General features: G+C 38.6%; 2 protein-coding genes across 2 annotated transcripts; both read left to right on the forward strand.

The window, feature by feature from the left end:
• Nucleotides 1–1,146: 1,146 nt before the first annotated feature.
• RRH (retinal pigment epithelium-derived rhodopsin homolog) lies at nt 1,147–11,976 on the forward strand. The gene is made up of 7 exons (XM_054295633.1): nt 1,147–2,176; nt 5,536–5,726; nt 7,300–7,399; nt 8,075–8,228; nt 8,582–8,750; nt 10,774–10,952; nt 11,847–11,976. Exons 1-7 carry the CDS (start codon nt 2,071–2,073, stop codon nt 11,974–11,976), a joined length of 1,029 nt encoding a protein of 342 aa, XP_054151608.1. The 5' UTR covers nt 1,147–2,070.
• A 1,410-nt stretch (nt 11,977–13,386) lies between these two features.
• On the forward strand, nt 13,387–25,102 carry LRIT3 (leucine rich repeat, Ig-like and transmembrane domains 3). Its single transcript, XM_054295993.1, has 4 exons — nt 13,387–13,502; nt 14,763–15,241; nt 22,731–23,036; nt 24,039–25,102. Exons 1-4 carry the CDS (start codon nt 13,387–13,389, stop codon nt 25,100–25,102), a joined length of 1,965 nt encoding a protein of 654 aa, XP_054151968.1.
• The last annotated feature ends 1,641 nt before the right edge of the window (nt 25,103–26,743 follow it).

Consider the following 26,743-nt stretch of genomic DNA (forward strand, 5'->3'; position numbering starts at 1 on the left):
AAGTTACATTTTGCTACTGATCTGGGACAGGTGGGAAGGAAAAGCATCACTTTATAAGGTGCCCCTCTGACACCTGTAAGGCTATGTTATTGAAGGATAAAAACAGCCTGAGGTTTTGGATTTTATCTTCTTATACCAGAAATAATAAGCAATGTGGTAAGACGTATTTTATCTGGCTTAGAAGCTGTGGATTATTTTTCTACTTCAATATTTAATTTCCTGTTTTATCTTTTTGACTTTATTTTATGAACTATGGTGTTGCAGAAGAAGAATACTTTTGATGATGTCTGCCTTTAGTTTTGACTTTTCTCTGTCAATTCTAGTTGCAGTAAAATTAGTCAATTTGAGAAGAGACAGAAACAAATGGAAGATAGGAGGGACTGCATATATTAGAAAGCTCTATTTAAATCAACAAGTATAAAATTTCTTTTGTTAATTGCTACTGTACATCTGGAATCCTATCTGAGTAAAAATAGTAATGGTTTGCTTTTTTGAGACATTCAACATTGCAAGCTCTGACTTCTGTGGAAGCTGCAAGATCTGAGGTGCTTTTGAGAATCTTGCCAAAGTGTCAGAGGAGGAAAGCAAAGATATCAAATGATTGCCTTGCCAGATTTTTCAGGGCACAACAGTGTTGCATGATGAAAGAGGCTTCATTGCCAAATGGATCATCTTTCCTTTCAGAGCCCTTCCACCCTGTTCCTGCCTAATCCTCCTCTGACAGGAAAAATACTGTAATAAGACAAACACCCTGAGAGCTGTGAGTGTAGATGTGGGGCATTAAAGGGAACGATTGCTCACAGGATTGTGATGCGAGATCATGTGTAGTAATGGTGACTAAATGCTGTGACTGCACAAGGTTATGTAAAAATTTTCTTACCTTTATGTTAAAAAAAAGATGCAGGATGTTTGTTTTGGAGAAGTGAGGAGTGGGAGGGAACACTCGGAGTATTTCACAGGTTAGAGAAGTGAGAGCTCTTCAGGTATACTTTCCATGCCATGACTGTATTCTTTGTCACTGCACCCTTATTGCTGCTCAGAAGGCACAGCCCTAGCCTGGGACCTGCTTCACCTACCACATACAACTGAAAAGCCACTGGTGCTCATCTTTGTCACTTTTACACCCAGTATGAATACTGACTGAAGGCAAAAACTGTAAGACTGAGGAGGAACAGTGGCTTTCTGATGCTCTGTGTAAGTCCTTTGGGCAAGGACTTATGACAGCTATTAATTATGCAGGGTTTTTAAAAGAGTCTTTGCTTTGGTGTGCTGGTACCTCATTATTGGAGGGAAGAAAACATGAGCTTTTGCTGCTCAGATCTTTGAAGAATGTCGAGTTAGATGCTTTGAAAAATTTGCCCAAAGTAAGCTCACATGTATTGTGTTTAGGAGAGGGAGGCATATTCAACAACTGTTTTCTATAGACCAGTCTATTTTAGAGATGTAGCAGCTGAGTTTTCTGGAAGTCATGCTTCACTTAGGAAAATACTGGAATGTATTTTTCTTGTGTCTTTGTCAGAGTTTAAATCAAACAAAGAACCTTGAAGAAGTAAGTCTTTAAAGATTTGAAGGGATGGGCTTTAGACTAAATGTATTCTGTTTTTAAGGAAACTGACATTTGTCTCTTCATGCTGTACTGCAGGTTTATGTGCTTTGCATGAGGATGGGAATTAGTTCCAAGCCAGGCTGATGATTGATTGAACTGAGTCAACTTTTGTTGAGGTTTCCAAAGCATTGCAAAAGAGGTTTGAGGGGAAAAAGTTTGGGGGCATGTGACAGTTAATCTCATTAGCAGTAAGAATGAAGTTTAAGCACACTGTTCAAAATTTACTCAGTTCTGTGCTGCTCTTTGTTTTAATTAACAATCTCTTGCATAGATTGGGAGCGTAAACTTCTTTCCACTTTAGTCCAATTAAATCATACTTGGAAGCTGTCAGTGGTGGGGGGAACTCCTCCCTACCCCCCTTCTTTTAATTGTTCAGTGAGTCTGTTGAATAATGGAAGAATTTGCCTGACAGAGTTTTGTAGTGTTTCGTCTTCTTGATGAATTATTTCAGAGGATAGACGACAATGCATTGGAATGACTCATCCAATTCCTCAGAAAGTGACAATGAAGCTCATTCAGCCTTCACACAGACTGAGCACAACATAGTTGCAGCTTACTTAATAACAGCAGGTATGGGCATTGGCAAATTGTTGCATAACTTATTAAAATAGAACTTGTAGATCTGAATGCTCATTTTGTACAGTAATAGGGATGGTATTTCTTTTTGTGTTAGACAGCTGTCTGATGGCTTTTCTCCGTGTTTACTGACAAGTTAGCAGTCAGCTGCCTGACTGAAATGTGCAGAAACATTTGAAGTGTGCAGAATCTAAGTTTTCTGCTCTATATTTGAAGGCAGCGTTGTGTCTCAAAAAATACATTTTGTTGATATGTAATTATAGAAGAGAGTGAGAATAAGTTTCTGCCAGCTTGCAAAATAGATAAAAATAGGGCATAGCTGTCACATCTTGCATTTTTCTGTGATGTGCTCTAAGCTATCTTGAGGTTTCTCCTGGGCCACATGTTTGTAGCAATATATGTGTAGTCTGAGCATGTGAGCGGGTGTCTGTTAGGGGGATGTAAGGGGAAGGGTTGGAATGTGACTTAGAGGGAGGGAGCTGGTCATTAATCAGAGAAGAGCAGATTCCAGTTGCAGCTGTATTTTTCACCAATGACACATGTTAGAAAAGCACGCTGTGAAGCTTTACATCGTGTTTTATCCCTGTGACTGCAGTGGTCTTTGGCTAAACTTGAATGATTATAAAACTATTCTTATTCTCCCCTTAAAAACTTATTCATTATATAACCACAGCCTCTTCAGTAGTGCTTTTCTGAAGCATTAAGTGCCATAATTATGAAATATCCAGCTAACCAAACCAGAAACCTACTGTGTTTAAAAACAGGCCTTCTATACCTTTATTATGGAAAATCAAATCAGTTTACTCTTTATTCATTGACTGTACCACAAATTTTTCCAAGTTGTAGTTAGATTTTTAAATATTTTAAAATATTAACGTATTTTACATTTATATGAAATAGTATTGCTGATGGTTGCAGTTTATTTAGCATATATGTCTGAAGTGATGAGTATCAAATTGCTGTGCTGGAAAAGTGGGTATTTTTGGATGCAAAGGCAATAATTTATTTAAGGTCTTTGGAGAAATTAATAGAACAGCTACACAGAGCAGTAGGCTTCTTAAGAAGCTGTAGAGATAAATAATTGCCAAGTATTGGAAGCGAAGATATACGTCTTATATTTTTATTAAAATTGATTATGTAGTATGTAACAAGGTGATATTTTCAGATAGTTTTGACCAGCTGGTCAAACAGTTCGGGATCAAAGCTATCATTGGTGATCATAGGGTATCAATGGAATTAGCAGAATCAAGCCAGCTCTTCTTTCTTAATCTTGCATGGAAATTAAATGTCATGGGGAAAAAAAAGTTGGATTACTTTGCAGTTTTAGGGTTTTTTTCAATTTTTTATTTCTAATTATAGTTGGGGAGTCTAATAAATCTTTACTTTCTTAATGAGAAATTAAATCTTTACTTTCTTAATGAGAAATGTTTTTGACAATGAAGTCCATAAAATATTTGAAAGTATGATTGATTGCTTTGCACCAGCCTTACTGCTGCAAATTTCACATCTGGAAGATTTAAGCCTTGTTAATAAGCAGAAATGTTAAAATTAAAAAGAAGTCTGGGTGCAGTGTTCATCATTATGCTGCTCTTTAAAAGATTTAAGTGTTTCTCTCTTGTTTTCTGGGAAGGAAGTAATTGTTAAGCATTACACTGGTCAGTGTATTCGATTTTGTTATGACAGCAGGGATACAGCAAGCTCTGCTGCCTCATGGATGTCTTTCTGCTTGTAGTGGTGAATGCACTGGTATAATTTAAAAATGCTAGCTGGAAAGGTAAATTCCATGTTATACATGTACCTGGTTTTTTTTTACTTTGATGCTACTACCCAACATTGACATGTCCCACCCTAAACTGTCTCTAAGCACCATACCTACACATTCCAAGGGATGGCAGCTCAACCACTTTCATGGGCAGCCTGTTCCAGTGCTTGATAATCCTTTCAGTGAAGAAATTTTTCCTCGTATCCAAAAGTACTCTTCCCTGGTGCAACTTGAGGCCATTTCTTCTCATCCTGTCACTTGTGTCCTGGGAGAAGAGACTGACCACCACCTGGCTTCACTTCCTTTCAGGTGGTTGTAGAGAACAATAAGGTCACCTTGATCCTCCTTTTCTCCAGGCTGAACAACCCCAGCTCCCTCAGCTGTTCCTCATAAGATTTGTGCTCCAGCACTTTGACCAGCTTCAATGCTCTTTTAATGGGCACTGCTTAACTGCCACCTGGAGAAACTTCATTCATTTGCTTGACCTGTTCCTCAGAAACAGAGATAATTTCTTGTATCTACATGTTTTTTCTCACTTTGTTCAAGATGAAATCTGTCTTTCGTCTTATATTTTGTTCTTCCAAACAAAATTCTTTTTTTGCTCTATTATTAGTTTACTTTAGTGATAATAACATTTTTAATTAATACAGGTTCCACTTTTTTCTTCCCTGTTTTTCACTGCCTCCCCTCTCCCCCCCTTACTTTTAAGGCTGGACTCTGAATTATTAAATTTAGGTGTGTCTAGAAGGATCTTTTCTTCACCCTGAGGATACGAGTTTACAGTCCTGTTGTATGTCTGATTTCATTATCGGTAGCTGTAATATCTGTTAAAACTTGCCTCATAAGAAGCCTGCATTATTAAACTTGTGATTCTCCTTTGCTCCCTCTCTCCTAAGAGATGACATGCTATCTGTCAACAGGAGAGCCGACAGAACTAGCACTGCATGTGGATTTTTTATGTGGTATTCATTTCAGATCAGATCCTCAGCTCCTTGTTTATTTAAATTTTAGGAGCACATAGGATCAGTGTCATTCCTGAAATGTGTGAGTATATGAATATGATAGATGATGGCATCTGTGGGGCCAACAGGAGACCTGCACCTGAGAACAGACATCCTCGGTGGTGTTAAAAGAGAGATAGCTAAGGGGTAATTATGATTTTGCCTCATTTGATTTTAAAATTACTGAATCTCAGGGGTTGGCAGGGGCCTTCTTCTAGATCAGGTGCATAAATTGTTTTTATAATCCTTTTTCTTTTTTACCAGTCACCAACCTGGATTCTTCTTTACCGTGGAGGTCAGCACTGTACTTGGTGGCCAGAGTGTTTGAAGTGTAATCCTAGATGCATTTGAATTTCTGCTCTGCTTGTCATTGCATCAAAAGTCTCGTTGGCTGAATCCATGTAAAGGTTGCCTAACTGGAAAAGCTTTTTTCTCTTTTTCAGGTGTCTATCCTCTTTGCAAACTTGTACTTGACTAAAAATAAATCGCTTTTGGGACTTCCATATTACAATAGGCTGCATTTTCTTCTGCATGTGTATTGCTGGCTGGTGTGTACCTTTTGTAAAGTTTTTCTTTTTCTGTTTTTACAGGAGTGATAAGCATTCTCAGTAACATGGTTGTGTTAGGCATCTTTGTTAAATACAAAGAGCTTCGGACAGCAACCAATGCAATTATTATCAACTTGGCTTTTACTGATATTGGTGTTAGTGGCATTGGTTACCCCATGTCTGCGGCCTCAGACCTGCATGGAAGCTGGAAATTTGGATATACTGGATGCCAGGTATTGCAATTCAGTTAGAGAGAAAGTTTCAGCACTTAAAAGCAAACTGAGAAATAAGTAATGGCTCTGCCTCGTGTTCTTTTAAGGGATAAGGTGGAGATGCAGAATGTGACTCTGGACCTGAAGCTGATGTTCTCTGATGTCAGCAATTTCTGGAGATGGTACTTTGTGTGAATTTCCCTTTAAGCTTATATTTACAATCTGAAAACATTTAAGTGTAACCTTATATCTATCAACTAGGCATTTTAAAATAGCTTTAAGTAGGGTTACAAAATCAATTCCTGAAATGAAGATGGTTGTAGTAGCACAGGTACATTTGATGATTTTGCTGAGAGCTAAAAAACTTTGATAGTGGCTACTGTTTTGATGGTGAGGTTGACAGATCTTGGTGAGTTCTGCTTGGCAAATTCATGTCCTTTTTGGATGGGACTAATAGGATATCCAAAGTGAAGGCCTCTGAGGTTTTTGGTCTCCGTTAAAGATTTAGCCTACTTTTAAGAGCTGCCTATTTTTAAGAGTAGACTGACTGAAAAACATACTTCCATAACAGAGAGATGGTGGCCTTTGCTTACTGTGTATTGTGATTTTAATTTACATAATTGATAGATTGTTGGGCTCTAAGTGCCTGTGAATATGAATAGTAATATGAAGGCATATACTGAAAATGTGTCATAAGGCAAACATTTTGGACATTTATCTAACAGATGCTTATCACAATCTGACATCACTTGCCTCAGTAGACACTACCTTCACAGTCAAAATTCAGTCATTGTTTGGCAGGAAGCCTCACTTTTAACATCTTTGGGTCTGGATTGTCTTGTGGTGTGTTCAGGTTGATGAGAGATCTCACTGATTTGAGAGTTAAGACCACTTGAAGCACAGCTCATGTCAACCTAAACCAAATGATTCCTGTGATCTGAGATGGCTGAATGCCATCTGTTATAACTGCTGGTGGCATGTGCTCTGGCTCAGAGCTCTGTATTACTGGAGTGCCAGTGGTAACACAGCCCTCCCAGTCATCCTTCCTGGTCAGGCTTCCCATGGAATGACCAGGCAGATGCATTTGGAGCATGTTGGGGTTGCAGCATGTGTTGTTCTGTGCAAAAGATCTGACACACTTAAAAATGGAGCCTGAGGGAGTAAATCAGTGGGCCACATCTGTGAAATCATCACAACAGATGAAAGAGTGATAATTCAGAACCTCATGTTTGCTAAAGCTGTAACTCTTTCTGATGGACCAAATGCTCCTCAGGTTTCCTTAACATATATTGATAGCATGAAATAAACCCCTCCAAACTTTGAATCTCAAAATTTAATTATTGAAGGACAGTGTTTCTTTGATTTTGAGACTTTAGGATTTCTAATGTGCACACAAGCAGATGCTTTTGAAATGTTTACTTTCTAATGAGCCACCTTCAAATTTCAAATTTTCTGCATTGAAATAAGACCTTTAAGACCTTGCTTATGGAAGAGAACTCTGGCTGAATTGTGTTGATTCAGTACACAGCTTTATGCTTGCATCTTTGAAAGGTTTCTCAGAAATTGTTTTCTTGCTTGTTTGTTTTAATTTCAGATCTATGCTGCCTTAAATATCTTTTTTGGGATGGCGAGTATTGGTTTGCTGACTGTTGTTGCGGTTGATCGTTACCTGACCATCTGCAGGCCTGATATAGGTACTGACTTAGGGTCAAAACTCAGTCACTCTTGGGAGGAATAAAATTCTGATTTGATTGCATTGTTTTCTCATGAATGACTCCATAGTTACAGCGCTGGGCAGAACTTGAACCTACAGTACCTGGTTGAGTAAGTTACCTAGTTGGCATACTGCTCATTAAAGTAAAAAATTAATCATTAGGCTGTTACTCTGTTTATAAATTGTGGTTTTATGGCCATATTCGGTCTTCAGAGGGCCACACCCATACAGTGAAACACACAAAAAGCCTCTGGCTGTGTCGGGTTTTGACCTCTGTCAAGCAGGTGTGTGCCTCTGTTAACATCCCCTGGGTGTTTTTCTCTCCTCTGTTGCAGCTGTGTTGTAACAGTTAATTCCTCCCCTGCAATCTTCCAAGGATGTACTTGAATGCAGTGTTGCATAATAAGCTTTTGGCATGGGGTTGGGATCAGGTATTGCCTGTATGCTGAGTTGGAATGGGTGATGGTGTTCAAGTGGCTTTAAAGGCTGCAAGGACTGAGATGTGAGGCAGCAGAATGAAACAGGTATTCTACAGTGTTTGGGACTGGAAAGGGTCTTTATTAACTCTTTACGTGCTTGCTGGAAGCCACTTGTCACTCTAGTTTGACACTGGGAAGAAGCAGCAGATGAGAATTGTGTCTGTGCTTGGCTGCAGGAAGAAGAATGACCACCCGTAGCTATGCCACTCTCATCCTTGCTGCCTGGATAAATGCAGTCTTCTGGTCTTCCATGCCTACTGCAGGCTGGGCCAGCTACGCTCCCGATCCCACTGGAGCAACGTGCACAGTAAATTGGAGGAAAAATGATGCGTAAGATTCCCCCTCACGCTTTCTTTTGACTTTGCTGGCTCGCTGGAGTCTAAAATTGTTTAATTCATCGCTGTAGGAGCATAACTTCTCTCTGAAGTATGAAGTAAAATTTTTAGCAAAAATTAAAAACAATAAAAATAACATAGTGCAAGTCTAGCAAAACACCCCATAGGAGTTATGCTTCAAAACTTCAATACTTGTACTTTCTAATTATAAATAGCTAAAGAATATTTTCCTTTTTATTTAGAGCTTGTTACAAAATGTCAAAATCAAATCAAAATACCAAATTCATTGGTAACTTTTCCTGGATGGCTATTTGTAAGTTACTTTATTTTGTTTTTCTGTCTTATCAGGTCCTTTATTTCCTACACAATGAGTGTAATTGCTGTTAATTTTGTTGTGCCCTTAACAGTCATGTTTTACTGTTATTACAATGTTTCCCGGACAATGAAACAATATGCCAGCAGTAACTGCCTGGAGAGCATTAACATAGATTGGTCTGACCAAGTAGATGTGACAAAGGTAAATGAGTGCATGTTTTGTTTTAAGCATATTCTTTCTGTTAAAGTCCTGTGCAAAGGGATGATGCAGTCTTTTAAGTATTTCAGTTTCCTACATTCCCCCTTTTCTTTTATACTAAGTAGTAGCTGATACTAAGCCTTGGTGAAGACTCTTAGCTTGACTTAGCACACTAAATTCTTTATTTTTGGTCTAATACCCTCTCCAGATGAATAGCTGCTTTGAAGGCTGGGAACATTGTGAATTTTCCTTGCCTCTCTCCTCTGTCATTACCTATAAGTATACCTCCAAGGTGCCCTAGGAGAACTTTTATTCTGTGTCTGCAGAGTCCTTAGGCTTCCTGCTTGCTTCACAGATGTGTCTGGTCTGAAATGGACTGGTCAACTCTCACTTGAACTTGTGGCCTAGGAATGAGAATGCATTTCCAGCTCCCAAGCTGTGTAATTCCAGTCCCTTGTTCTTTTCAGTCTGTTGAGCTTATCTCTTATGTAAGCAGTAGCAAATGTGAGTTATGGCATGAAATGATATATCCTGCCTGGAAGGTTGACATTCTTTTAATGTATAAAAGTCCTTGAGAAATCTTGAAGTTCACCAGCTCCTTTGATTTTGTGTAAAGATGTGATTTATGGTTGGGCATGATGAAAACGTGAGAGAGAATTGGACAGAAGAGTATGTACCTATGTTTTTGAATTACTTATCAGTGCAAACAGCATTCCTTGGAAAACCTTCTCATTGCTAAGTTCTGAGGAATAGTATTTTTACCTAGAAAGAGTAATTTGAGTGTTTTACTTTTGTGAAGAACTTTCAGAATACTTGAAACTGAGGATTCAGTTAAAAATTTAGACTCATGTTTGTGAAGAAAATGCATTTTTCCTATTTTGCAGTTGAAGACACTAAGTTATAATAAAAAAAAGAGAAAAAATACTTTGGAGTTAAGCAATATCCTTCTTTAGAACTGGACTAGTATGTACTTTTTGAAAATTGGCCTCCTCTAAGTTTTGTATGCACCAAACTTTTAAATGAAAGGGTTCTTTCTTACATTTTGGTATTGTGTTTGCATTTAAATAGGGATCTTCTGTGAGAGTCACTGCTTGTGTATTGATTGTCCTCTGGAGCAGCTCATACAAAGTAGCTGTTTATTTCTTGTTTCTCATTTTGTTCATCTCTGAAAGACTAACTAGTGATGTAGGTGAGCAGCCCTGGGGTGTGTATGCAGCCCTGCAGATTTGATTGGTTTTCTAGTGGTTTGTTTTGTCCTCTTGATTCATTTGAGGTTTCCATTCCAGTTTCCACTGCTGATTCATGTCCCTGACAAAATCCAGAAAAGTCTGCCTCAGCTGATGACCTCTCCTACCCTCTGTTACCCCCAGCTTGTCACTGTCCAGGTCTGGCTGTGGCATGGCATGTCCTGGGGCATGAGCCCCAAGCTGCCCAGGTTGTTCTCTCTGCAGGCAGGCAGAGAAGACATGACAGCTCAGATACCCCCTCTGAATCATTCTTGAACATGTCTATAATGCCTCATTAAACCAAGCAGAGACTTCGGGGCTCCTCGACTATATGTCCTAGAACATTTGCTTTCTATTATTTAATGGTACCATAATTAAGCCTTATGAAACACTTTTATTAACAGCCAAATTAAATATTTGGCTTAAATTTTCGTCTTTGCTCATATTTATTGTTTGGAATAGCATCCCACAGTGACTTGTTATGGAGGTCATAATTCATGTGTGAAGTCCTCTCTGGTAATTTAAACTGCTGATGGGCAGATTCAACATAATGAGTAGTGCTGATTTTGAAGGAATATTGTATGTAATGAAATGCAACATGCAGCGAGGTGTGCTATTAAGTCCCCAAAACAAGATTTCAGTGTAAAATGCCAGAATGTGTCAGGCATGCTTGTTTATATGTTATTTAATTCAGGATAGCTCTGTTTTCACCTAGGTGTGTGCTTTTGTTATGAGGTTTTGCTGTGAGGTCTTCATCTTGAGATAATATTGGTTATGTATCTGTTCCTCTCGTTTTACAGATGTCTGTTGTGATGATTATAATGTTCTTGGTGGCATGGTCTCCATATTCTATTGTGTGTTTGTGGGCTTCCTTTGGAGACCCAAAGAAAATTTCTCCTGCAATGGCCATCATAGCTCCTCTCTTTGCAAAATCTTCCACATTCTATAACCCCTGCATTTATGTCATTGCAAACAAAAAGTAAGTTTTCTGAAATATGTCTATTTCATGATTTTAGCATATCATCTGAGTATAGAAGGATCACCTGTAAAACATGGCAAGCTGATTAGTGAAGAGCAAAGGGTACGGCGCTGTTAATTTACTGAAGATAACCTTTTGGACAGGAAAGCCTAAACTAAATTGTTATCATCATCATCACAACATCCTGAATTGATACATATTTTTGAGAACATACTAACACAGCTTTTGAAAGTCCCACTTGTGTTTTCTCAAGGGGATTCAGTACAGAATTTAGGTTGCATCACTAGTAAACTGGTTTTATTGACTGTGGCCAAAGTGTGTGGTCTTAGTGACATGTAGCTGGTGTAGATTTTCGTGTTTGATTTGGGATGTATCATATTCCAATGGATTACGATGGATTGACCCTTTTCATTAAAGTAAATAGGTTAAGCCTATTCTGATTTGAGCAAGCATAACAAATGCTCTAATCAAGCCAGTGCCTCTGACTGAGGACTGTGTTTTGCAAAGAGGCGTTCTTCCCATCTCTGCCACCAACCTTCAAGCAGAGCCTGTGAACTCTGCCTAGGTGCACATACCTGCTGAGTCAATGGAAAAACATCTGTTTTTTCCCATTCTGTGAGTTCATCTTTGTTATGGCTGTACGCTCTCCTGGGATAAACAAAAGCTGCTGTGATCCTTATTTAAGAAATGAAATTAGCTTTACACTCCTGTACCTGGAAGTGTAAAAGACCCAGGTCCTTTTGAATTCCAAATACATGTTTTTTTATTAAGTCCATTCTACTAAAATTGAGAACTATTGCAACAGTTAAGACCATCTTACCAAAATTTTCCCTCCTCTTTGGTTCTCCAGCTAATCTCTGATCTTTCTGTTTCCCCTTTTTTTGCCCTTGGCAGGTTTCGGAGGGCGATCCTGGCAATGGTGCGCTGTCAGACAAGGCAAGAGATAACCATAAACAATGCTTTGCCCATGAGTGTATCTCAAAGTGCACTGACATCGCAGAACTCCAGTCATTTGCCTGCATAAGTTACATGGAAAGGAGTGAAATCTGGGTTCAAGTTAATTCATCTTTTGGACAATTTCTTTTTGAATAATAATCTTTCCTAGCTAGCTGGTTTGTGTTAGTCACAGTAATCTTTTTAGAGAAGGAAAGGAGACAAAACCTGCCAAGACTTTAGCTTTTGAGAGTGAGGTTTATTGGTCCAATATATCTGTCCCAAACAAAAAAGGGTAGCAAAGTGGCCACTGTGACTCTTACAGAGCTAGACAAGGTGACAGAGGGGCCAGGAAAGACAGAACTGCGAAGTTCTTAGGTTCAATAGCCCCAGATTTTTCTTATGTATTAATTCCTTTCATGAGGTACTTTCCACCAGGTTCCCTTGAAAGTTTTTCAGATTTCAAATATTCTGAATACTCCCTATGGCTATATGACTTGGTATATGTCCATACCAATTGTCCATGTTGATATGCTTTGCCAAGTTCTGTTTCTGTGAATATGTTAGGGTGTCAAAATATCTACACTGATCCCATAGTGTAAATATTTGTTTTTGGTTTTAGGGTTTTGAAGGAATTTCAGCATATTTAAAGTATTTTTAAAAATTTGACTGGTAGAACCAAATTAATTTGTAGTAAAGACAGCTTTTGTTTGGTAAGTAGCATGTTTCTTTCTAGTGCTTGTGACTGCACAGCAAATCCTGAAAATGTGTCAAAATGTACCCTAAAGCTTCTCACTTGGGTGGTGCATAAAACTGAGTAAATATTTATGGTAATATTTCATGACTTCCAAATCAGTCTTATGTTTATGTAGGTCTGATGTTTGATTTTCAAGAAATACCTTTGTCAGTATGAGCAATGGATTCGTTCAGGGTGAAAAAGATGACTGTATAGGTTTAGCTTCAACTATTATGTGTGTGTGCATATGCAGTTTGGCTTTGCAGTGTAAAACTTAAAGGATATATGTATTTTTGTCAAAACCCTGTTTTTACGGGATTTTTTAAAAGCTCTGAAATCTAGTCTTCCTATGAATTTGCCATTTTCAGTATTAAAGAAAATGCCATGCAATATCCTCATGGTGTACTAGATTTCCTTCAGGAACTTTGGAACACTTTATAGACAGTATAATGTATGCACTGCCTCTTAGAAGGAAAAGAGATATTTTATTACACACTAACTTTACAATCTGCACATTAAAACAACCTTGGAACATGGCTGGATGTGATTTGAAGCAGTGTGCTCTGACAGAGTAAAGAGTGAGCTGCTTTAACTGATGGCATTCAGGATACATTTGAAGGTTAAGCAACCACAGATCTGGGCTAATCTGTTGTAATCTGCTGTTACTAAATGGATGGCTACATTCACATTTGTAGCACACTGCACATGAATGCCTAGGAGTAAAGCTTTCACATTTCTTCATGTCAGTTCTTCTGGGAGGAAGCCATGTATCTGTTTATTTGCTTCTACCTCCTAATGAGTTTTTTTGAAGAAGTTCATGGCTTTTGTCCTTCACAATGCACTTGCGTTTACCATGGCAGAAGTGATGGCACTGGAACAAGGTATATATTTTATTATTTGTAATATAGGGCCATTTATAAGAAAAAGTGTTGAAGAAATTGGAGATAACATTCTCAGACATTGCAAGTTATTTCTAGCATAGTTGCAAGGAAGCTTTTTTTACATTAGCACTCAATGGCTAGCAGCATTCCTGAACAGGAGCAGATGGTGATTATGGCTTTGTACTTAGCAAATAGCTACTCTAAACCTTCATTTTCTGCAGGAGGCAATTTCTTTCTTCTCCATGATATTCCTACTATTGCAATGTCCTTTCTATTTCTACAAACTAGTTAACTAGTGTAAGCATTCTGGTTAAATAAATACAGTAGTTTCTTTTTCTTTTTTTTTAATCTGCAGTAAATTATGTAAATTTTGATAGTAAGAAGATTAATTTGAAATGTGGTGACCTGGTATTGTCGTGTCAATTTTAGGAGATGCTCTTTGTCATTACTATTTATTGTCACAGACTATCTGGAATAAAGCTGCATGAGGAAAAAGTAAAATAGAGAAATAATCTAGAGAAAAGGGGGAATAAATTAAGGATAGACTTATTGAAAGCAGAGGATCTTTCAAGCTAGTATGTGCAAACAATATACCCCAAAGAAATTGTTTCCTGAAATCAAATAACTGAAAATACTGAGAAATCCCATTTCACTGAAATCATTGTGAGCAGAAAGTTCTTTTCATTTCTATAAAGCAAGTAATTTGTACATAGACATCAACAAGAGGGCAAGAAAGCTCTTCTTTACTGTATTTTCTTTGGTATATTTAAAATTTTCAGTTGATTCCAAAAGGTAAGTATGGAAAATACTTTGCCTCCTCATCATACAGAAAAATTAGAGATTAGTAATCTGAATTTTGAATTTTAATATTTTTAATTAGGAGCACGCATTTCCCACTTGAGACATGTGCATGTATTATTCCTTGTACAATGGCTTCTGTCTTTCAGTTGTCAGTAGAGTGAGGGGTGGATAGAGGGTGGTGCTTATATACTTTAGAATAAAGCAAATCTAGGTTTCATGTGAAAGGATCAGTTCTGGTTTGTATTCTTTTTGTCTTTAGAGACTCCATGTTTGTGGAGTTTCTTCAACTTTTAAATGCAGAGGACTGTTATTGATTTCTGTATTCTTTGTTCTGTTGTAGTGTTGCAGAAAGCTACAGCATTTGCATTAAATCTGAAATTCAAATTTCTGCTAAATAAATGCAAATATGTCTCTCTCCCTCTTTTTTTTTTTTCTTTATTTTTCCTTCCCTGTTGCTAGGTCTGTACTCTGTAATGACCCTGACATGTATGAGATCCCAGTGAATGTTCCTGTGGATACTGTAAAGCTTCGTATAGAGAAAACTGTCATACGAAGGATTCCGACTGAAGCCTTTTACTACCTGGTAGATCTCAAGTACCTGTGGGTCACTTACAACTGTGTAGCCAACATTGATATCAGCAGCTTCTATAACTTGAAACAGCTGCATGAGCTCAGGCTGGATGGTAATCTGCTCTCAACTTTCCCTTGGGAATCCCTGGCTGAGATGCCCAATTTACGGACTCTTGATCTCCACAACAACAAGCTGACCAGCATTCCCGCTGATGCTGGCCGCTTCCTGAGAAACCTCACCTACCTGGACCTATCCAGCAACAAGCTGACCACCTTGCCATCAGACCTCATGGACATTTGGCCCCCCTTCTCAGGAGCTATTGTGTCCAAGAACACAGACATTCTGGTGACACAGAGAGTAATCTTGGGTATGTTGAACAGCCCATCTCATTCCTTACCACAATATACCTGAACGTTAACTTCCAAGGGAGAACAGTTAGGGGACCAGCCTAGGATTCAGGAAAGGGGATTTTACCCAGGTCACTCTTGTGGTTTGCTCTGTGATCATTTATTTATTTTCTACTGGTAACAAAAAACCATAATATGAAGATGGTGACCTCCATGTGTGTTGTTACCTCAAAGCTATAAAACTGAAGTAAAAGCTGTGAGAATCCAGATTGCAGGAATACGGGCCAGTCACTAGCTATATAAATAGAGGACTTACATTGTGTTTCTGATGACATTTCCCTCATCTTTCTTTGTGTTTTCAACTGTAAGCATGTCCATCTGCAACTGCTTTTTTCCAGAGACTCCCAAGCCAAGCAAGCAGCTAGAGCTGATGCTCTTATAAAGCCTGTCCTGTGACCCAATGCTGCAGATAGTGTTGGTGGCTTAGAGGAGGGCAGCTCTGGTCTCCCTGGGACCTCTGCTGACCTTGCATTACTCTAAAGCTGACTGATTTATCCTGAAATATTTTGCAATTTACATATTGAATATGAGAGAAAATAGGAGTCTGATCCCTTTTTATTCATGGTACTTTATTTTTTAGTATCTAAGGTAAATATTTAAGAATAATTTGGTCAGACTGATTTTTTTTTCATAATTTGATCCCCTTCTCTAGCATGCAGTTGCATCAGTTCTGTTTGTGGCAATGTGCTTTATCTGACACTTTATCTCCACTTCCAGGTCTTGCCAGGGTAACCCCTTTCTCTTTTTGAGTCTCAAGCTGGAACAGTTCTATCAATACTGTTCTTCTCTATCACTGTTTACGCAGAAGTGCATATTTTGATGTGTTTGTAGTGCAGCAGGTGGAAGGGAGGAAAACCATCTGGCTGTATCTACTGCAGTAATTCTATAAGCACTTGTAAAGATCTGTCCTGCCTTGTACTGCCCAATATTTCCAATTCTTGATCTAAACTCCCATTTGTTTAGCTGCTTTGTTTCACAGCAAGAGCTGCAGCTTGAAACTGTCATTCAGATAGTATTTTATATAAGTAATTAAATGATGCAAGTAGGCTGCATGGCTTCATAAATATGGTAACTGTAGATTTGCATGATAAAGGGTTTTCGTTTATTCAGACTTTAAAAAAATAAAAGACTAAAAGCTGTAAAAGTAAGTCCATCTCAGTACTCCTTTCCCTGTCCCCACACTGAAGACTACAGGAGGCTGTAAAGTGGGAGCTGATTGTGCTAGATCTAATCTTCATAATCTCATGTGGGAGTCCCAGAGATCAATTGGTTTCCTTATCCTATGTAGCCCTCACCACTTCAGGCAAAACTAAAGGAACTGAGAAAATAAAATAACACAAAAATCCACCAAAAAAATCTTAAACCCTCACACACTCTTCTCTCCCTTTAACTCTGGGAATCATCTGCAGGCTTCCTTGGTGCAGGCACTTTTCCAGCCTCCTGTAGTCCTGGCAAACCCTCTGGTGCCAGCATTGAGTTCTTTGAAGGCTTTGGATGTGACCTTTGGACCTTTTTCTATTATGAACTACAGCTGGGTTTTAATACAGGCCTCTAGAGAGTTACACACACTGGGTTTAGACAGAACCTTTCTTCTCCTGGTTGTTTTTTTCCTGTTAGGTACTAAGGAAGGCTCTGTGCAGCCATTATAGATTTGCACCTGTGAATACAAAATGCCAGGTGGTACTTTCCTTGTGTTACATTGAGTAAATTTACCTTGGGTAAGCTGTGAATCAATTAGCTGAATTCTTTTTTTTTCATGGACATGATAGTTTTCCTATGGGGATGTTTTCTTATTCACCATAAAGTTTCTTATGTAGCAAGCAGACAGACAGTGCTTGCTATGTAAGAAACTTCATAGTGAATAAGAAAAGATCCCCTTTCTCTGGAGATTAGAAAGTGCAGTGCTCTTTATGTCATGGGTTATTTTGACAAATTTATTTAGACTCCATTTGGTATTAGTGCTTCCTTTCTGATGGCCCTCCTTTCTCCACTGGGCTTGCTGGAGAAAGAAGTGCATCCCACAGATATCCTCCTCCTCCCCTGAGCCAGATAGGGATCACAGAGATATGTGGTCAGGAAGGACCAAGCCTACAGGGATACAGGTCCAGAGGAGGTGAGCCATTCTTCTAAAGTCAGTGCTGTTCTTAAAGCTGTGGCCAGACCGCCCCAGAGCCTCCCATGGGCACCTCCTCCAGTGCTTATCTGTCTGTCAGGGTAGTGAGAAAGTTTCTCCGAATATCTAACCTCAATCTCCCTTACTGCAAACTAAGCTGATTACCTCTTGTCCTACAGGGCATGGACATACAGAAAAACTAATCATCTCTTATTGTAAGCTTTCATAGGTTTTCCTTCCCTGCTTGCCATCCTAACTAACCACACCATTTCTTTCACCAGCTTCTAATATAATGTGGAAGTTTTTGTGGGTTTTTTGCTTGTTTGTTTGGTTGGTTTTTGTTTGAGTTGGGTTTTTTTTTAATTTGGTTTGGTTTTGTTGGTTTTTTTCATTTGTTTAGTTTGGCTTTTTTTTTTTTCCCTGTGTGTGGTATTTTCATTTTCTTTACATTTTCTACCATAGTTACTCGTTCCCTTTGGACACCTTTAGGTTGAAAAAATGTTTCTCTTAAAATGAGATGCCCACAATTGCATGCTTTGATGCTCAAGAGTGTTCTATGTGCTCCAGCCACTCTCTGGGGGAGCATTCACCCTGACCTGTGTACCTGCATGGAATGATCACTGCAGCCAAAACTCTGCTGGAAGCTGAATCCTGTTTACCAGAGTAAATAAATGCTGGTTTTGTCTAGTCAGGAACACAACAGTTGGATTCTAATTAGTACAATCAATTATGACTTGAGCTGTCTTCGCTCCTGGTTCTGGCAAAACAAGATTGTCATGTGCATGTAATTAACAAGATCAAAAAGAGCAAGGCCCTAAACTCATATGTTTGTGCAAATGTATTTTTAAATTTTTTTAATACCAGGAGGCAATTTTATCTTCAGTGTCTTGACTGAGCATCAAGACAGTTGCTTGAATGAGAAAGTTCAGGTTCCCCATGTTTACTTCCAGGACTCTTGGAGGAGCCAAAGGCTACTTTTGCTAGAGGACTGGAATGTTGACATCTCCTTATTCCAGATCATCATCTATGTACTAAGAGATTTGGGGTTTTTAACTGCTTCCCGCTGTATGATGTTCCTCTGTGTGTGCACTATGCTAAATGAAAGAAGCTTGGGGAATGATTCTTGGCCCTTTGGCCAAGTGACTCCCTCTGGCTCTTACCCACACAGTTTAGGTGCAGCTCTCTTTAAAGCTGGCTGTCTGTTCCACACTTTGTAAGATTTAGCCCTTGGTTCTCTGCAGGCTCTACAGGATGCTACAGTGACTCTCAAATGTAATTCTGGGAATGAGGGTGTTTTTTATTAAGTCTAACCTGCCTGAAGTTATGTGAGAATTGCATTGGAAATCATTCATCTTTTGGATGATTTCAGCTTTTGGAATATGAAATAGCAGGGATATGTTGTATGCCTGAAGGGCTGACAGACATGCAGAATAGTTTGGAGGTACAAAACCTGCTGAACTTGCTTTGGGGGAAACAACAGGATAGAGAAAGCCATCCTTGGTGTTGTCTCATCCACAAGCCTTTCAGTGAGCAACCCCTAGAGTGCCAACTGTCCCTGGACCCATGTTTGGCTTGGTCTTGGAAAGTGCCCTTTGGAACAGCTCAGAACAGAGCTGTGGAGTGAACTGAAAATTAAACAGTGCAAATGACTGGGGGACCAGTGTGTGAATTCCTCTGGCCCTCATTGTTACCTCTGGAGCCACAGCCTGATACTTTGATCCAAATCACAACTAAATTTCAGCGCTGGCTGCTGTACAGAGATTTACATTTCTGGCAGGAATGATGGCAGTAGCTTTTTCTATATGGTGGATTCTAGTGAGTCATTCAGAGGAACAGAAGAGTCCAGTATTTGACAGAGTAGCAGTTATGTGAGATCTTGCCTCTGTTGCGTGCAGAGGTGCCAAAAATTTGGAATACTGCAGGTCCATCAGGCTCCCTCCTGTTAAACTGAGCCACTGGGTAGATATTGCTTTTCCTGAAACTACTCCCTTAGCAATTGCCGTGTGGGGAAAATGCTGTGACGCAGTGTTGGATATGGAATTCACTGTTTAGAACTATGGATCAAAATGTGTAGGTTCAATTGGAAAGAGCCTGGGGTAGGCTGGCTCAGGCTGTGGTGACTATTTCTATCACCCCAAAACTTGAATAGTTTACATCTTGCTATTTTGCAGCAACTAAAAATCAGTGTGTTACACAAGTTATGGTCTGAGTCTGGTTACTGATTAACAAAGGAAATTTTGCTCACAGCTAAAGTCCATATTGACACAGCCCAGGGAAACCCTGCTTACTGAGGAGACTACAAAAATGTGCATGCACAGGCACACGTATACATAAGTTTGCCATTGTACGTGCAAGCATACATATGAATGTGTGAGAGTAAATATAAAATATGCTAAATCTAGAATAAAGGGTTTTAGAGCAATTTATAATTAATAATTTATATTAAAATAGCACTGCATTGGTATATCACTGTGCATAAATATTTATCAATGTTTGTTTTACCTTGGCTAGTATTTCTTTCTCATATCAACAAGCTGTCTTGATATTTCTACAAAAGAATCCAGGGTTTATAAAGATGATCTCTTTCCTCAGATATGTGTACCATCCGAGATTTATCATTATTTTAATTTTTGCTTCTTAAGAAATGATTTCTTTCATTAAAGCTCCCTAATATTTTCCATTTTCTAATTCTGCCCCCCCATCCTTTTAACATTTTCTTTATTCATTCATGTGTTTGCTTTCACTTCTAACATCTTGTCAGCACAAACTATTGAATGAAGTTCAAAATGCCCCTTGTAGCTTGGAAACTAGGTTTACATTCACATTTCTGTTCTCTTTGACACTAACTGAACTATAATGAAATTCAGTGTTTTATCTTGCTTCCAACTCAATAGTGCTTTCATCTTTTCATATTTAGAATTCACTTAACTTGATGATTTACAATGGCTAGAAATAATGTGAATACTGTCAGGTATTGGCAAGACAAACTGAGGGGCTGTGTTGTGGGGGCAAGGAAGGAACTAATGTGGCTGTATCTATTATATTTGTTTGTATAAATCCTGCTTCTTTAGGCAGTTTCATCATGCCAGGAAGCATGATGGATGGGGAAGATGAAGTGGCTGACTGACATAACTCTTCTGCCCTATAATCAGATGGTCAAACCTGTGTCCAGGCTGGGCTTCACAGCCATCCAATCTAAGGACTGTTCATTGTTGCTTCATCATTCCTTTCACTTTGTCAATTTCTGATACCTATTATAATGACTTGGGCTTTTCTTTGGGACACTGGGAGATATGCAAGCTGTGTAGGTATATATATTAGGAAAAGTTCCTTCACTGAAAGGGAGCTCAGGAAAGTGGTGGAGTCACCATTCCTGGAGGTGTTTAAAAGACATGTAAATGTGGCCCTCAGGGTCATGGTTTAGTGCTGGACTTGGCAGTGCTGGGTTAGCAGTTGGACTTAATGGTCTTAAAGGTCTTTTCTAATGTAACCATTCTTTGGTTCTATTTCAAAGGCTTTGAGTGCTTCAAGTAGGTTAAAAACAGTAATAAATCCCTTCCTTTCCTGCAGTAAATTTCTTAACATAGTGAGGAAAATTGCAAGAAAGTGAGAAGAAAAAGAAAATTACCAGAGTATTGTCTCTGACTACAGAGCCTCCCTAATTGAAAAGATGAGCACAAATAGTTACATATCTGTGCCTGATTGAGCAGAATTTCCGTGAGTAGAAGCAGTTGATGTACCCAGATATAGAAAACACTTGGATAGTATATTTTCTCCTTATGAATATGTGTGTGAAGTTCACAGGCAAAATTTTTATGTTTTGGAGATTTTTTTGAGGAAAAGCAGTTGCTGCTTTCCTCACTTTCCTTTGACTTCTCCTTCTCTATTCCCCACAAACAATAAGTAGTGAATAGATGTAAAATCTCCTCTGTCTGGAAGAGGTGAAATTGGATTGTGATGTCATAGTCATGGAATCTCTTCAGGTCAAGTGTTGTTTTAAAGAGCAGAGATTAATAGGGGTTTACCATAGTTTTAACCAATCACTACCATTGTGCTTAAAATAACCTAATCTTGGTCTGGTCATAAAAGGAAGAAGTAGTTAAATATTCATGTATTCTTTCATCTGCAGGTTTTTCCAGAACAAGCCATCATTTTTCCAATAGCTGGTTTGATGATTCTTAAAATTACACTCTGAAAAACATTTGGAGGTGTTCAGGGCTCTTTTTTCTTTCAACACTGGTTTGACTTATATGACTTGTTTATTGTACTGATCAGTAAATTCAGTAGTGAGGAGTCCTTGCATCCCTTATTTCAGACCATAAATTTTGTTTTTTAGTAGTACTTGGAGAAAATGAGAACAGCATATTCAAAAGTATGAGTCCAATAGGAAAATAATTGAACTCCTGAGTGATATGCTGTGTCGTATTTTACCTGGTGAAGTCACTGTTACTCTATGAAAGTCAACATAGTGGGGCAGCTGAGGATTTAGACTGATAGTCCTCAGAAATGGTTATTCTCTTCCAACATCATAAATTCACAAAGAGGGAAAAGCTTCTAATTAATATACTGGAAGCAAGAAGCAAATGTTATTGGCTCTGACAGAAGAGAGATAGGGTTCTTGTGTGCCATCATAAAAATATTGTAGTCATTATGGTGTTTTGTGGTCCTTCCTATTTTCTACTCCTCTGTTACTTTTCTTGAATATATTTCAGAGGCTGTAGTGAAGCCAACTTCTAACAATACTGGTGGTTCAGAGCCAGATAAAAATTTTGTTGGCATAAAACTTTTTCTCCTTAGCCTTTATCCCTTTTTCTCAAGGGGCAGAGGTGTTGGTGTAAGCTCTAAACCCTTAAATCATTGTATTCTCCTCAAGCATTGAAAAAAGGGTCAGGGAAGGTCAAGCTGTAAGAGCCTAAAGAAGAACTAAGATGAGAGGAGAGTGACACGAAGCAAAGAGAAACTGTCTTTCTAGGAGGCACAGGCAGGTGAAAATGTATCATCAGTCTTAAGACATCTTTTCAAAGTGGTCTTAAATGTGGTAGGTAAATAGCAAAGTTAAGCACAGGTAATGCCAGCACATCACTAAGCTCCTGTAGACTTCTGTGAAGTTGTTTAGCTTAATAAACATTCATACTGTTCTCCCTAACCTCTGAGAATTCCCCCACCAATCAGCTGAAAAAAAAACACAAGTTGAAAGAGAAAGGATTAGCTCATAATAGGTCCAGGGTTGTCCTTGATTGTATTTGGTGATAGCCATGTGTCATACTGTAATCACAATATCCATGTATTGACTGACAACTTTTTTTTTTCTTTCCCCCTTTCCCTTCTTGCCTCAGGTTTTCAGGACAACCCATGGTTTTGTGACTGTCGCATTTCAAAGCTAATTGAATTTTCCAAAATTGTGGACACCTCTGTTGTACTTCTTGATCCATTGGTTTCATGTAGTGGACCTGAGAGCCTGGCAGGAATCTTGTTCCAGAGAGCTGAGTTAGAGCAGTGTCTTAAACCATCGGTGATGACCTCAGCAACAAAAATCACCTCCCCACTGGGCAGCAACGTCCTTCTACGCTGTGACGCCACGGGGTACCCAACACCACAGCTCACTTGGAGTAGGTCAGACAATATTCCAGTCAACTACACAGGTATAACTGCTCGTTTATAGGAAATGGGAGAACCAAAAATTGTTGGGCTACTTGTGCTTTGAGATCATTGTAATGAGTAACAATGGACCATGTGTTGTGTCAAGCTGGCAATTGTATCTGTGCAACAGCTGTTACGAGATTCTCTGTCTAGTTCTGGGTCTTACCATATCCAGCAGACTGTTTTGGTTGTGGATGTGGTCTGTTACAAGAACAATGTGTGTGGAAGGGAGAAATGGATGAAATGGGGGAAGGATAAAGGGAAATGGAGTTTGGGTTAGTTGGACCCTAACTCAGAAGCTAGAGTTTTTTGCTGGAACCTCTGTTTAAAAATATTCATGTTAAAAAGGCCAGTAAGGCCATATCTGAGCAACTTAAAACTCAGCATTATAAACATAAAATTTTCCAAATTCATGTTTTCTGTGTGCAAATGATGCAAGGCATCATTGTCTGACGTCATTCTAGCTGCTATGACAGATACTTAAGCAGTAACTTAAATGTAAAAAATGCTGCTTGCTAATGCCAAGTAGTCAGCAGTTATCATAGGTCTGATGAAGGTAAGAGAACTGAAATATCTTAGGACAAAGGAAATTTCCAATAGAATTTTAAATGGGTAGCATGATAAGTGTCACAGGAAGTCAGTGGGTCTTGTATTTAAGAGTCAATAGCAGCTTTAAGGCATTTGATTTTGCTTTATGTGGTTTTTTTTCTTAGTGGAATTGCAAACTATATTCTAATTACTCTAGACATTTATTTCCATTTGACCCAAGCTGAGCACTTCTATTTAATAATAGAGCACGGCTGGGAATTCCATAGTTTATTTTGGAAATTTGGTTTAGGTTTTGTTTTTTTGTTGTTGTTGTGTTTTTTGGACTGCTTGCGTTTCATTTTTAACATTTTCATACATGTAATTCCTTCTGGCAGAAAGGTAAGATGTATTCTAATAATGTTTACTTCCTCTTTACTTCCCATTCATAATGTTTTACTCTTTGCATTTTCCCATAGTAATTCAAGAAACTCCTGGAGAGGGTGTCAGGTGGTCCATAATGAGCTTGACAGGAATTTCATACAAGGACGCAGGAGAATACAGATGTAAAGCCAAGAACTTGGCAGGAATGTCAGAAGCTGCTGTGACTGTCACAGTGGTTGGTGTAGTTACTACAACTGTGTCACCACAGAAGTTTGGGAGGAAGCTGGAGGCTGAGATGCAGAATACAACTCAGGAGGAATCCAAGCAGGAACCCGAGAGGCCAACCACAGCTCTTCCCATCACATCGACCACCACAGCTCTGGTGAGCACTGAAAGATCAACCAGCATGACACTTACTGACAGAAAGCAATCCAGGCTCTTGCTAGATGGAAAGAAAGTTTCAAAGGCAGTGACAAATGGAAACAGAAAGCAGATTGGAGAGTTAAGCAAGAAAGGTGAGGATACTTTATTGAGTGCAGCAGGTATGGCTGAGCAAAATGTTACTGTGAAGAACCTAAGGGTGATCAGTGAATCTGATGAAAGAGTGACCTTAACTTGGAAAACTGTCAATGCCACAGGCAATTCTGCTGTGACTGTGTTATACTCCAAGTATGGTGAGAAAGACATGTTGCCTCTCAGCACAGATTCTAACAAAAACAAAGTCACAATCGATGGTTTGCAGCCTAGTACTCAATATATGGCGTGTGTCTCACCCAAAGGCGTGCCACCTACAAAGGAGCAGTGTGTTGTTTTCTCCACTGATGGGTTAAATGATGAAAGCAGCTCTGAGTTTTCCATTCTGATAGTGGGCAGCAGTGCAGCATGTGTGGTTGTTTTACCTTTGATATTTTTCTTACTCTACAAAGTTTTGAAACTTCATTTGAAACCGAAATCTGCAAAGGAAGCTGAACTTGCAAAAGAGACTTATGTGCAATTTGAAACACTGTCGCTGAAGCCTCGAACACTGGGTGCAGGAGACCAGCTCTGGGCACGGAGGTACACGGATGAGTCAGAAAGACTTCTCCTTTGCTCTAGGTCAAGCATGGATTCTCAAATGACCTTCAAAAGCGAGGGCTCCAGGTCTGAGTATCTGTGCTGAACATGGATGAGGGTGGAGATGAAATAAATAATAGGTAAAATTAATTCAAAATGGCGATGCTGTGTCTGGAAGCAGGTTGATGCTAGGTGGTGGTCAGAATACATTATCTGATGTAATAGAGTCTTACTGGGTGGTGGTGGGTAGGAGGGGGAATAGAAGAAAAATGTTGCCTGTTTATTTTCTTATTTTTTATGTTTGTGATTTTCAATGTGAAGGAGTGATGTTCTTCCAAAGAAAAATACAGCGTGAAATGGCTCTATGGTTAAAGATATTTTTTAATTTTATTAAAACATTTCTGTTTTCTCTCATTTTACCATATGATGTGCTAGTGGCATGTATCAAACATGAATCACAATCTTCTCAAAGTTGATGTACTTCAACATAATAGGAAAACAGTTTTAACTACTTCTATTGTGATCAAAACTTTATTTGAATCTACAACTTTTCTTGTATCTTGGGTTGAAGTATTCCTAGTCCAGTCAAGACAGAAGTCACAGTTTATGGACTCTTGAGGGGTACAATACACATCTTATTGTCATTTTGCAGATGTTGCTCTCTTGCAGAAGGGCAAAGAAGCTTCTTTAGTGTCCTGAAGTAACTAATTAAGTTAACTTACATCAGATGATCTTATTGCAAAATCTCAGCCTTAGAATTTACTTGGATGTGTCTGTCTATATACCTCAATTTCAGAAACCTCTGTACAGAAAATTCAGTGGTACTGTGTAATAAAACACACACTCTTATATGTAAATATATGACACAGATATTGCACAGTATTATGTACTACACTGCAGTGATGTAATACCTTTTGATATAAAGTAAGAGGAGTTTTTGTCCTTGGGACATGTTGGATGTGAAGTTTAATGAGCATAGTGAAAATTAATTGTGAATGTGCTTCACCATGTTTAAAAATCAGAAATTAATAGTAACAGTGAATTCAGGATTGCCTGTTAATGATAATAATGAATAGTCTATTCTGAGGCTGCTTTTTTTAATGCCTAAAATAAATAAAAGAACTTTGGTTGTTCTAAGTTCAGATATTATATTTAGAAGTATGTATGAATTGTGAGCCCTGGTTTTTCCTGAAAATTACAGCTGTGTTGTTTTCTTGGACTTTTCTATGCCTAGAGGAACTGTTTGTTTTGCTAGGAAACTGGGAATTGACATTTTCCAGAGGGAGAAATATTACTCAAAGCTACAAACCAAAGCTCAGTTTGTCAGCTTCAAAACAGTAGCATTTGTCGTTGTCACTAATGTAGGATGAAGTTTTGCCTGCTGGAATGCTGATGAGCTTGTCTTGTAAGGCATAGCTTGGTGAGAGGTGTCAAAAAGCCTCTGACACAAAATCATGGCAGGAAATGAACACACTGAAAAATCTCTATAGCACCTACACCATGGTGTCCAGTGATCAGGATTAGTAGAATGAGTATTTGAGACTATAGGAGCTGTAATAAGGAAGCAGGTGGGATGTTCAAAAGTGCAAAATTAGCTTGCCTGCTTAGAATTAACCTTGGTGTTCCTTTCTATGTTACAAGCATATGTGATTAAAAATCAGTCTTTTTTCTTTTTACATGAATAATTTTGATTGCAATGAAAATGGTTTTATCTTTCTAAGCTATTTAACTTTGGCAGGTTTGTTTT

The sequence above is a fragment of the Melozone crissalis genome, unplaced genomic scaffold (genome assembly GCF_028551555.1).
Source record: "Melozone crissalis strain CALT ecotype California unplaced genomic scaffold, PUWL_Pcris_2 ptg000006l_1, whole genome shotgun sequence".
Classification (NCBI taxonomy): Eukaryota; Metazoa; Chordata; class Aves; order Passeriformes; family Passerellidae; genus Melozone; species Melozone crissalis.

What these genes read in the sequence shown, in the direction of transcription:
- LRIT3 (XM_054295993.1), top strand. Translation starts at nt 13,387, where the DNA reads ATGTATCTGTTTATTTGCTTCTACCTCCTAATGAGTTTTTTTGAAGAA. An exon ending in GACACAGAGAGTAATCTTGG is followed by an intron (nt 15,242 to 22,730) that starts GTATGTTGAACA and finishes TTCTTGCCTCAG; the next exon opens with GTTTTCAGGACAACCCATGG. An exon ending in TATTCCAGTCAACTACACAG is followed by an intron (nt 23,037 to 24,038) that starts GTATAACTGCTC and finishes ATTTTCCCATAG; the next exon opens with TAATTCAAGAAACTCCTGGA.
- RRH (XM_054295633.1), top strand. Translation starts at nt 2,071, where the DNA reads ATGCATTGGAATGACTCATCCAATTCCTCAGAAAGTGACAATGAAGCT. An exon ending in CATCTGCAGGCCTGATATAG is followed by an intron (nt 7,400 to 8,074) that starts GTACTGACTTAG and finishes GCTTGGCTGCAG; the next exon opens with GAAGAAGAATGACCACCCGT. An exon ending in TATGTCATTGCAAACAAAAA is followed by an intron (nt 10,953 to 11,846) that starts GTAAGTTTTCTG and finishes TGCCCTTGGCAG; the next exon opens with GTTTCGGAGGGCGATCCTGG.